Genomic DNA, 12,480 nt, shown 5'->3' on the forward strand with positions numbered 1-12,480 from the left:
GCTCCAGCCCAAGTGTGGATTTTTTGCTCCTAGGCTGTTTAGCTTGATGTCTACTACCCTTGGGTATACCAGTAGCTTTTCTTTTACCCCCTAGGATGTGATTATTGGCAGACGCCAATGCCCGCGGGTGCCTAGTGCGGGCTGATAGGGGAGAGGGAGATGTACTAGAACCAGCACATGTAACACCAGGTAGTAGGTTAGAAGGCAAAGTTCCCCCCTGTATGGGATCAGTGGATATGATGGAAATAGCACAGTCATTGGTTGAATTAAGTGGGGTGGTAGTAGGGCTTAACGGCTGTGTGTTCGCCGATTGGGGAGGTGGGTGAGCTAGAGCGTCCAATGATAATCTCCTTTGAACATTTGCTATCTCTTTGGTCACCTCATGCTCAGCCCTTCTAAGATAGGCATCCAGAGTCCCTACACCCCCAGCCCCTGAGGAAACTTTAGGATTCAACTTAGCCATGTATGGATATCGATTGACCACAGGTAGCTAAAGACAGATGGATAACACTAGACACTCACGAGGGAATAAAATGTGCCAGAACAATAACAAAAATGCGGCAGTATATTGGTATCACCAGCTATAGGTTCCAATACCGTCCATGAAGTCCTATCCAGGGGCGAAAATGGGAAGGCCCAGCCCGGCCTCTGCCGGCCCCGGACGGCCAAAGACGGCCTGCCCTTTGCCCGGGCGTAGCCCGGCGACGCTCCCGTGCGCTACCGCGACGTGGGGGAAGAGTCCGTTTTTCTAGTGCCTCAAGGCGCTGTTCAGCGGGTTGTGGCTTCCGGCCGCCCAGCAGGCTGGTACCTGCAGTCCTGAGTGTCCCTGATGTCGAGGACCCTCCCCCACACACAGCGGCCGCAGGAAGGTTGGAGCAGCCTGCGGCGGCGGAGAGGGAGCAGGAAAGCAGGAAAGCAGCAGCCAAAGCGACGGGGTAGCAGGTCAGGGAAAATGGATCCTCGGCTTCGCTAGGTGCCCCTCACGGGCCGGTAGGGTGATGCAGGTGCAACCCACATGGCAGACTAGGTCCCCCGCTCCACCGGGGAAGAGTCGGTTTTTCTAGCGCCTCCTGGCGCTGTTAAGCGGGAGGCGGCTTCCGGACGCCCAGCAGGCTGGTACCTGCAGTCCTGAGTGTCCCTGATGTCGAGGTCCCTCCCCCACACACAGCGGCCGCAGGAAGGTTGGAGCAGCCTGCGACGGCGGAGAGGGAGCAGGAAAGCAGGAAAGCAGCAGCCAAAGCGACGGGGCAGCAGGTCAGCGAAAATGGATCCTCGGCTTCGCTAGGTGCTCCTCACGGGCCGGTAGGGTGATGCAGGTGCAACCCACGTTGCAGACTAGGTCCCCCCTTAGCGACATTTCTCCTATTATTTTTCTCTGGAACGCCCACTTTGAATCTCATTAGAGATGCAAAGCTGGGCAATGTTGTTGAAAAGGCCACAAAATCAGCAAAACAGGCGGTAGCATGTCTTTGCTGATAAAGCAATGAAATTATCACTGCTTTTCGGCCGAAAACGGCTGCAAAAGCTACGATAATTTCATATCGCCGCTTTGCTAATATGCCCCGTTTTTCATGGCAAGATTCTCGCATCAACCCAATATGAGGGAGTATGGCGTGGTCACCGTTTTACAAAAAAGACAAAAAAGAAACCACAAAAAGAAACAAAAAAGAATGTGACACTCTGCACACCAATTTTTAACCTTATGTTAATTATACAGACTTCCTTCTTGATCTTAGTACAAAAAGCAGTCGCCGTTTTAACCAGTATACTAAATTAATAACAAAAACAAAGGAGCATTTGGCATTTCTCTTCTCTTCTTTTTTATTTTTATTTTAAATTTTTATTGAGCAGAAGCATGAAGAGAAAAAACAACCATAGATAAAAACAGGGGATTTAAAACACCATTTGACTAATATTCATTCTTACACACATAAAACATTTGGTTAAGGCAAATACTATAAGGTGCAGTATGGGATGTTCCAGCAATCTCCCTGCAAGATATAGATCTTATAAAATACAGTGGTTAATATCCCTACTTAATACTAAAGTGCAGTACTAAAGTCCTAAAGTGCAAACTTGACTTTATCTTCCTAAGCTACTCATCCTAAGGTGCTGTATTAAAGTGCATTTTTTTAACATCCCCATTTCATTCTAAACAAGACTTTGTGATGCAATATGGGCTTCTTCTTCCAGCGTGGGCTCTACCTTCGCCATATATTTCCAAATGGCAGTAAACATTTTAGTAGCATCCACTCCCTTTACATACGCTTCTTCACATTTCCTTGTTCATTTCATCTTATTTAGCCATCCCACATAAGTGTTTTTTTTCCGAAGACCTACAATTCTGAAATATCAGTGAATGTGTTACAAGGGAGGAAATTGTTGTAAATGTCTCCTCACCTCTTGTCATTGCCAGGTTTACTTCTTGCCTAGTAATACAGAGGAGAGCTACATCTGCCTCGGGATCTATTCTCTTCTGGATCCCCTGGCTTAATGCCGAGAAGATCCTTTCCCTAAATTGCCCTAGGGTTGGACACGTAAAATATATATGTAGCCAATCTCCCTCTACTTCTGCCTGGCAATGAAAGCATCTATACTCCAATTCTGGACATAATTTATGGAGTGCTTCAGTTGTATAATATGCCATCCATCGAGACAGAAAGGCCAATCTTTTAAAGTTGCCAGTTCTTAGGGGCTTGCTAACTAACTGTGATATGGACTGCCAATCCTGATTCAGAGTGTCCATTGTGTCTCTTGGGTGACTTTTCCTAGGAATTTCTTGACCAGCATTGATTCTCCTTGGGAGCATAAAAGATGGTATCAGTTTCCAAATCCTCTTAACTTTGCCTCCAATAGGGCAGTAAAGAGCTTAGTTGGACCGGCACATGAAGAGAGATTGTATCTTTTCAAAAAATATACAATCTGTATTAATTCAAAGAAGGGAGACTTACTCCGTTCACCACATCTGTTTTGGATGACAGTAATCACTCTATTTCCAACTAGAAAATGCCCCAGCTCCTTCAGACCACAGTAATTACAGCATCTTAAACAGCTACTCTATATTTGAAGAGCCAGACTTTTACATTCACCAAATTTTAAGTAGTAAAAGCCTGTAGCACCTGCTTGCTTAAAAAAAGTCTGCAGTCTATAAGAATATTCCTGCAAAATGTTGTACCTAGTTTTTGTCAGGAGTTTTGCTGTTTTTAAAAATATCGGAATCTGTGAGCCAGCTTCGTGCACCATTTTATCCAGAAAAAAATGATCTACAGATCTGTTCGAGTCCAATATGCGAGCTGTCAGATCTAGAATAGCAGCTTAATGATATGTACGAATTTGTGGAAGTGCAAGCTCCCCCTGGTTAACATCCAATTGGAGCACCAAGAGTTTGATTCTGGGTGCCTTCCTACTCCAGACAAACTTTCTAAACATTGTTTCAAACTTCTTAAAATAGATGGTATTAATGTTATAGGGATATTTGTGAAGAGAAAAACAAGTAAAGGTAAAATGGACATTTTTATAAGGGCCACACAGCCTATCAATGTGAAGGGTAGTAATGACCAGTCATCTAGCAGTTTTTACATTTTATTTCGCATGGCTTCCTAAGTGAATTTATAAAGTTCCCCATATTGATTAGTGACGTATATTCCTGGATATCGAATTGGATCGGCATTAAGGGCTTGTTGCTTAAGGTTTTTGGGGAGAAAAGCTCAGTCTTATTATGGTTGATTTATCCCCCAATCAATTCAAATTGAGGAAATTCTGCTAATTCTGCTAATACTAGCTCTATATTCTGACTCTCTGGACTAGGATAAAGAATTAGGTCATCCACAAACAACTTTAATTTTGCCATACTTAATATTGGCGCTCTAATTGTCATATTGTTGTGAATTTTAGTGGCCAAAGGCTCGATAAAAAAGGTAAATAGGACGGGTGACAGTGGACACCCTTTTCTGGTCCCCCGGTTCACATTGACTATCCCTGCTAAATTTGCATTAATAAAGAACTGAGCATGTGCCCCCTGGTAAATATTCCATAGCATTTTTGTAACCAGAGGTACCACATACCTGCCCAAACCGAAAAAAAGAGCATCCCAATTGACCAAGTTGAATGCCTTTTCTGCATCTACCATCATGACAAGCTCTGGAGTTCAATTACTAATAAAAAAGTCGAGTGCCTCTACTAAAAACCCTGCATTTGCAGACATTAACCTCCCTGCGACAAACCCTGTCTGGTCTCTGTGGATCACTTCTTGTGCCAAAGGGATAAAGCGCTATGCCTAGATTTTCATAAACATTTTGTAGTCCGAGTTAAGTAGACTAATTGGTCTATAGGCATTATTATCCATAGGATTTTCCCCCTTTTTCACAAAACTAACAATGATGGATTCTTTGAAAGTTAGCGGAACAAAACCACCCACCTTTACATCATTAAAAAGCTTTTTCAAAAAGGGTGTTAATTCCTTAACAAAGACCTTATAGAATTCTATTGGTAACCCATCATTCCCACAAGCTTTCACTCCCACCATTGTATCCAGGGCTGCCAAACGTTCTGCTCCTGATACATCAAGTAGAATCTTCTTAGCCTGGGTAAGTGACAAATGCGGGAGATTAACACTCTCAAAATAATGCTGAATTAGTTCTTGCCGAACCAAATACTTGGTAGCATATAGCTGGTCATAATGCTCCACAAATACTTGGGCAATCCTATCCTTATCCGTCACCACAACTTTGGTCCTGGGATCTATAACTTCAGTAATTACGGCAAAAAAACTCTCTTACTTCCTTTTTTGCTTTTTCAAGCTGACTTCCAGCTAACTCATCACCCCGTAAGGAGGCATTCTTCTGCATCAAGGCAATATCAACTGCCTGCTGGAGTTTGGCTATATGAATGCTTTGATTTCTGGACTGAGCGGCCATAAAAGCAATCATATGCCCACGCACTGCCGCCTTAAAAACCCCCCATCCTGAAAAATGTTCAGCTGTTCTCTTATTGACCTTAGAAAAACTTTTGTATCCATTCCATTATGCCTGCAACCCATTGTTGATGTGAGATTAGAAGTCAATCCATCTGCCACCTGGTTCTTGTCCTCCTTCCCTCCCCAATTTCTAAATCTAACTTGACCAAAGAATGGTCTGAGAATGAGTTGGCCCCTACTTCTGAGCCATTATGTTTCAGGGAATGAGATATTACAAAAAAATCAATACAGGATGCAGTTTGCAATTGATGAGAATGGCAAGTATATTCGAGTGCTTCCCGGGGAGCTTTGCGCCGTAGGTCAATTAACTGATGATCTTGTATTATTGGATCTAAACAAATATCAGTCTTTGTCTAGTCACATTTTTGCTGATGTCTCCAAAATAGGTAGCCAAATTGCACCAAACCAAGAAAAGGCATTGAATTACAGAAGGGCTGCATTGTCAAGAATACTTGATGGACTTTAATTCAGTGTTCTGGAGAAACACGTGGAGAAGCTTTGTTATAGGAAAACCCATGGTATTTTCAACAGTTGCACATTAAAAATGATGATCTGTTAAGGAAATCTGTACCAAATTTGGAAGTCTGAAAGTGTTTCTACTGATTAATGCATTACCCAAATTTGTTGCAGATTGCTTAAGAGGGATAACATTGTTAACCATGTAGATGCTGGATTAAAGATTAAATTAACATTACCTACAGGAGGCCAGCTGAGAACGTTTTTGGTATTGCTAGAGGGTCCCTTCAACTTAAGAGGAAAAAGCATGACAAACTCTGTATAGCTCCTTAGTGTTGCTGTTTCCTCAATGGATGGCTTTGTTCTTGGCTGCCTTGACAAATGTTGACACCTACTTGACTATTCTCCCTGACAAATCTTACACTGTCTGTAAACAGCCATTGCATACTAGCCATATCCTCTGTGACACCCCCCAAAGAATGTATTCTGGAGCACCAGCCCAGGAACCAATTTCTGTGGGCCCAGCTTGTCATACATTTCTTCTCCATATGAACTAGACTTCTTAGCACTCTCTCATTTCTGTTATTCAGCACATCTACACAGCAGCACCCACCTTCTGACTGCTAAAGGTATTTACACGTTGTATGTACGAGTGGACTACTATCTAAAGTGTTCCGTAATTCAGACTTGCAGCCTGACCCTACTCACCCATCGATATGCTTGGCAAAGCTTTGTACATCTGTATTAATGGAGTGGTACTTATGTAGCATGACCTTAGCTCAGGCATAGGCAGAGCCTACATGTGCAATTCGGGACACTTTACAAGATTAAGGATATACATATGGTGATTTTGTGGGTGGACACTTCATCCGAGATTAAACCATCCAGCTAAGGTTCCCCAAAGTCCTGCATCACTAGCCAGAAGAGTGTCCATAGAGTATTGTTTCACAGTTGTAACCTGGTTGGGTAATGATTTTGTTGTGTCCTATGTAGAAAGACACCAGGAGCCAGGATGTATATTTAAGTCTTCTTTATTGAGTCTTCAGATCAGGTAACATCTATCTTGACTCCAGCCAGCCTAGTGTGGTACCAGCCCCACCAGGAGCAGCCTGCCTAGCTGCTCAGCCTATCTCTAACTGCCACATTCATCCCACTCAGACACCCAGGCATTCCACGCATCACAGGCACACCAACATTCTAAGATCAAGTCACACACTCTGGCCGAGCAGCTAGAGGCAGCAGGGCTAGAGTACATGTTATACATTTAAGTAGGTTATAATAGATTTCTTACCTCACTTTTGAAGTGGCGCTCAAAGACTTTATACTCCTCGCTGTTAATATTCATCAGCTGCGGGGTGAACTCTTGGTTGGTGATTGTTACCTCGACTGCCACTTCTACCTGGACGGTGGCTATGAAAGATACAGAAATTCAGTGACAGCTATTAACCCGAAAACAAATTAGAGGCAAGGATTATTTTGAAAGGGCAACCATTGTTATGAGGGCAAGCATGGGAAAACACGTTACACCTGCATTGATTGGACCTCTGGCATAGGTGGGCTGTTTACATATATCATAGAAGCACAGAGTGATGGAAGCAACCATACAGCAGTGGATTCAACCTGCGATAGATCCTCCGGGACACAGCATGAGTCACAATACACTTTGAGACTTTTTCTAACAAAAAAGAAAAACCCAAACAGCATGTTTCCCCATCACATGTGATGTTTCCCCATCACATAGCAACTTGTGAGTTTTGGAAATTCATATAATGAAAATAGGATGGATTGTAAACCGCATTAAGTTATAGGAAGGCAGAGACTTAAGCCCTGAATCCGAGTGAATCAGAAGGTACCTGTCATGTCCCGGTTTTCAACAAAACTCTTAGGGCCTTATTACGATGTCAATGGAAGCTTGTGCGGGGTGTGGAAAAGGCCAGCAGCACCAGCTTCAATTGAGAAATGCAGGTTTTGAAACATTCCTGCACCATGTGGCAGGCACCTTGTGGTTCCAGCCACAGGGTGCAGGGATGTTTAAGGCGCACCATAGGTACACAAATAATTTTGTGCTGAATCAATCCCCTGCACATTGCCCTATGTGGCCACCTTAGCTGACTGCCAAAGAATTTCAAATGGGATTTCTGGTCACATGAGTTCACAGAAAGTAGAGCATGAATATCAGGGGTGTGCATGTTGTAATGATTCCAATGTAAGACTAACAACAGAATAACCTTGAACACAAAAAATTAAGAAGGATGGGTTGGTCCAGTGATTGCTGAGTTCTGACTCATTGTGTCTGTGTCTGGGAACCTAGGGCAAGATGTGCAAAATTTGGGGATCACAATTTTCAAATTGCAATTTTCTGCGTATCCTAGTTAGTTAATCACTATTCCGAATGTATGAAACCTGTCTACTTTTAATTAGCGTTTCCTAGTGGGTAGAAATCGACCTACCTCATGTATATTAATGAGGGAGTTTGCACTTTGTGACCCATTAGGAATGATAGTCATCACAGGGGTGGTGGCCTGCTGGGGAGAGCAGAACACCATGTCTGATTACTTAAAGGAAAATGAGATGCATTTTAAATCAAAAAATGAAACTTTTAACTTTCATTTTTGAAAAGAAGGCAGTGTTTAATGGGACAACTGCCAGCTCTTAAAAAAAATATTTTTTTAATTCTCAAAGGGGAAGGGGACCCATGGGGTCCCCTCCCCATTTGCAAATGGGTTACTACCTCCTATAAAGAGGAGTTAAAATATTAATGTTTTGCGACTGGAATTTGTTCGCAAAATATTAATGCATAGCACTACCATTCCGTATTTGGAAGGGAAGCCACAAACACGCCCCTTCCAAAATACCTTAATGGTACTGGATCGCAAATCCAGATTGTGATTCGGTAATTTGTTGCTGAATCACAATTTGAGATTTATACATTAACAAAAACATTTTTGAGGTTTCAAACGGATAGATACTGCTATTTAGACCATTGCAACCTCAAAATAAATATTCTTTGTTCATCTGGTCCTTTGACTTTCATTAGGTCGTTTTTCAAAGGTAACTGCATTCCAGCGAAGTTACGCCAGAATGTGAGGAAACAGGAAAGTTTGAAGGTGATTCTCTGGTACAGTGCTTGAAGTAGATAATAGTGAGTGAGAGAGGGAGCAGAAGAAGATACTGTGTGAGACCTCATCGTTGAGGTCTTCCTTATCGAGATGCATTTTTCGAAAAGATCAAAAAATTCTGAGAAATCAAATCTTTGAAGGAATCTGTAAAGAGTACCTGTGGCCCTTTCACTCACCCAACATGCATTGTGGGCCCTCATGGGGGAGTACCTGCAACACGTGCTGCACTTGTTTAAAGAAGGGCGCTTCACAGAGGTATGATAGAAGTGGTGCATAAATCAGGGCAAACTTAAAGTTGTGCTGTGGCAGAGAGGCACCAGCAAATAGTGTTTTTCTTTGTTCCCTTCATTTCAAACATGTTCAACTTTTCCCATGCAGTAAAGACTCCATGTACGCTCTCATTGTTTTGGGTACTAAGGAGTTTTTCGCTGGTCTCTTTGGGGCCTATTAGCAACAACTAGCAATGTTTATCGCTAAAAAAAATGTATCGCTTGCTATTGCTGGATATAATTACAGAGATAACGTGCTATTAGCAACGTTTATCTCCAATGCGATAAAATATCCGGCGAATGCGGCGAAATGCGAGAATATCGCTGGAAATCCAGCGATATTCTCGCATTAATGCCAATGGGGGCTTAATGTGATAATCCACCCCCCATTGACTATACAGATAAGTCAACTTTTTAGCAGGTGTTGGTTTCTAGCGATAATCGCGCTTAGCACGATTCTTTTTATCGCTTCGCAGGCCTTGCTAATAGGCGATAGCTGAGTTAGCAAATGTTTTCAGTCGCTAACAGTTTGGGTACGCCCACTTTGCATGGCATTAACGATAAATATCGCTGACATGCAAAGCGGGCCCCAAACCTGTAGCTATCGCCTAAAAGCTGTCGCTAACTGCTGTTAGCGACAGCTTGCTAATAGGGTGATAAAAATATCGCCGCTTTAGCGTGAAAAAGTCCTGCTAAAGCGGCGATATGGCCCTTGATAATATGCCCCTTTGTTTTCAAAACAGTGTTACTGTTCGCTCATTAGCAGTGGTATGCTAACATCTGCATTTCTGCCCTCTTTCTCAGAAACCAGTCACTTAAAATGAAAGAGCGGAAAATCCAGAACTGAAGTTGTTCATTTTACTCCACACAACATACTTCATCATGGGGATTGTAGTTATTTTTAACACCATTTTCAGGGGCTCACAATCCCAACATACGAAGTGATAATGACAAAGAAGCCAGAGTGGGATAAATGCATCACACATCACATTGAACCACTTGGCATAGTTTTTTAATTTTACAAAGGGGTCTAGTTCGTTTTATAGACTGCATGTTTCACAGGCAAAACCAAAAGTAAACTATATTGGGAAGATTTGGTCTTTCATTCACATCATCCTTGAAACAAGTACTGAACTTGACTTTTTTGGAGTGTTAGGGTTTGTACCTTCATTTGCTATCACATAACACTAAGACATGGGGAACAGCAGTTCATCCATCACTCATGCAAAGAATAGGTAAAGTGGCAGCAGGAAGTGAGTCTCGAGATTCTGTCCTGCACACAAAACAGGTACAACACGGGCAGCAACAGAGCAAGCTTCTCTTGTCACAGCACAGGTACAGGGGATGAAGCAGCAGCGCAAGCTTCTCTTCTTACAAGACAGGTACAGTTAGGGCTACATCATTGCAAGCTTCTCTACTCACAAGACAGGTACAGGTGATGAAGCAGCAGAAGAAACACTCCTTTTTCAAGGAACAGGTGCAGCAGTGCAAGCTTCTCTTATCGAACAAATTCTGTTTGGACATCAGCAGTGGAACCTCCCCCTCAGAGGACGGTTACATATTGGGCAGTAGCTTTGTGAGCTCACTCGCAGAACAGGTGCATCATGGGAAATGAAAAGCATGTTTCATTCTGTCACAAAAGGCAGATGCAGTGCAGGCTTCCTTCTGTCACAAGACAGACTCAGCGTGGCAGCAGGAACCCCAGGGTATCCTTATTTATCAGGTTTGGTGTATAGCACCCTCTAGCTTTCCTCCTGCTCACCACACCCACCCTGCTCTATTCTGATCTTCTTTTCACTGCCCTCACTTGTACCTTCTTTTCGCTCAACTTTTTTTCACATACCCCCAATCTCAAATTTGTCTCACACCCTATTCTCTAAGCATCTCCTCAGTCCCAAGCACTCCTTTTAGAGGAGCCAATGATGACGGGGATTTTACTCTCATCACCACTGCAAACATTAAATTAACATATTTAAGATTTAGGGCCCTATTTGATGGAAGTCGGAAGCCTCTGACCTATGGTTGGAGGCTTTCCAACTGACATCTTCGGTTTCACTTTCGACCGCCGCATTACATTGCCGGTTATCGAAAGTGAAACCAGACGGTAATTCCGGCTGGATTCCGACGAGCTCAAGGAGCCCATCGGCCAGTCAGAGGCCCCAACGTAATCACCGAGGACAGCGATTATGTCGGTTTCCAAAAGGCTTTCCATGTCAGGCTTTCCGAAATGGAAAGTTTGTCAGAAAGTAACTTTGGGGGCCCGTAGCAGGGCCTCCATTTCTCCACGGCCTCAGGTTAATCCCTGCACTGTGTGGCAGGCACTTTGAGGTGCTTGCCACACAGTCAGGGATTAACAGAATACCCCATTTCCATGGGAGCTTGTGCTACGGCCGGTTTATGGCCACAGCCCAAGCTCCCATGGAGAAATGGGAGTATTTTACGCACCATTTGCGGTTGCATTGAAATGGCGATGTCGGGACCTCCGACCCGAGGATGGTCTAACCCGAGATTGAGGTGATTTCGGGCAGAGTTGTAATCAGGCCCTTAATTGGGAAAACAAAACTGTGCTCGTCCTATAGACTTAAAGGCCTAGCTGATAATGTCTGAACAGGAAAGTCTATGCTGAAATGTGGACATAAATCAGTGCACTCATGATTTCAAGATGAAACAAGGTATTTGTAAAAAAAAAATGCATAACAAAGGTTTGTAGTCCTTGACATCCTTTTAATTCTTGGGTTTTCAATGCATTAAAAAGTAGCTGTGACCTCCTTTATTGCGAACAAACTAGTCACCTCCTAAGTCACCACGCTCAAGTCAGGAGCAGAGCTGGCAACTCTTTGAAAAGGTTCATTCATTCATGCGCACTGGGCGCCTTGTATTTCGAGACTTAGACCCTGATTACGAGTGTAGGTGCTGTTTCATGCACCTGAAAAATAACAACACCACGGAGTACATTACTTATTGAGTGCGATAATTAGCACCTATTACAAGTTTATGGGGAATAACATGCAAATATTGGTGTATAACAAACCAAAATCGGCATGATACCGTAAATACTGCATGCTTTTCTCCTTCTAAATTTTGGCAAGTTTGAGCTGCCAAAATGTAATGAACCTTTAGGTATTTAACGCATTCGATAATTATCAGATATGTGAAATACATTTTAATTTGTAATTCCAAACCGTCAGAATACACTGAACCCTTATTGTTGCATCCGGTACGAAACTTTGAGGGGTCACACTTGCAGCATGTTTATATTTACAGAGTCAAAACTCGCTATAGCACACTTTTAGCGTTAACAAAACATTCCTCTTTATGCTTTAAATCCCTGAAGCTCTGGCAGTAATCAAATAATTAATCATATGACATGCTTACCGACTCCTATCTCATCCACGGGATATTGGCACACGTCCCCGTAGAAATCTTCGGTACATACACACTTTATTGAATCAAAAGTCCCGCCGTTCTGGCACACCTTCAGGGGTTCTTCACAAGTTTTTCCACCATAACTAGGAGGGCAGAGGCATGTATTACCAGAGCTAGATAAAATCCCTCCATTCTGGCAAATTAAAGGGTCTGCAATAAAAAAAAATACCTTGAGAAACAGTCTTTTTACAACGGGTACAAGACATGCGGCACAATACCTGTCTGGTGCAGCTAT

The 12,480-nt window shown here is 43.0% G+C and overlaps 1 protein-coding gene across 1 annotated transcript in view; it reads right to left on the bottom strand.

The window, feature by feature from the left end:
- LOC144799011 (mucin-3A-like) overlaps positions 1-12,480 on the bottom strand; it is a 265,324-nt gene that overhangs the window by 157,888 nt on the left and 94,956 nt on the right. Inside the window, exons 3-4 of the mRNA XM_078670161.1 lie at positions 12,195-12,395; positions 6,723-6,841 (exon numbers count right to left, since the gene is read on the bottom strand). Of these exons, the coding sequence (XP_078526287.1) occupies positions 6,723-6,841; positions 12,195-12,395 (320 nt within the window). The remainder of the gene's footprint in view (positions 1-6,722; positions 6,842-12,194; positions 12,396-12,480) is intronic.

The sequence above is a fragment of the Lissotriton helveticus genome, chromosome 12 (genome assembly GCF_964261635.1).
Source record: "Lissotriton helveticus chromosome 12, aLisHel1.1, whole genome shotgun sequence".
NCBI lineage: Eukaryota > Metazoa > Chordata > Amphibia > Caudata > Salamandridae > Lissotriton > Lissotriton helveticus.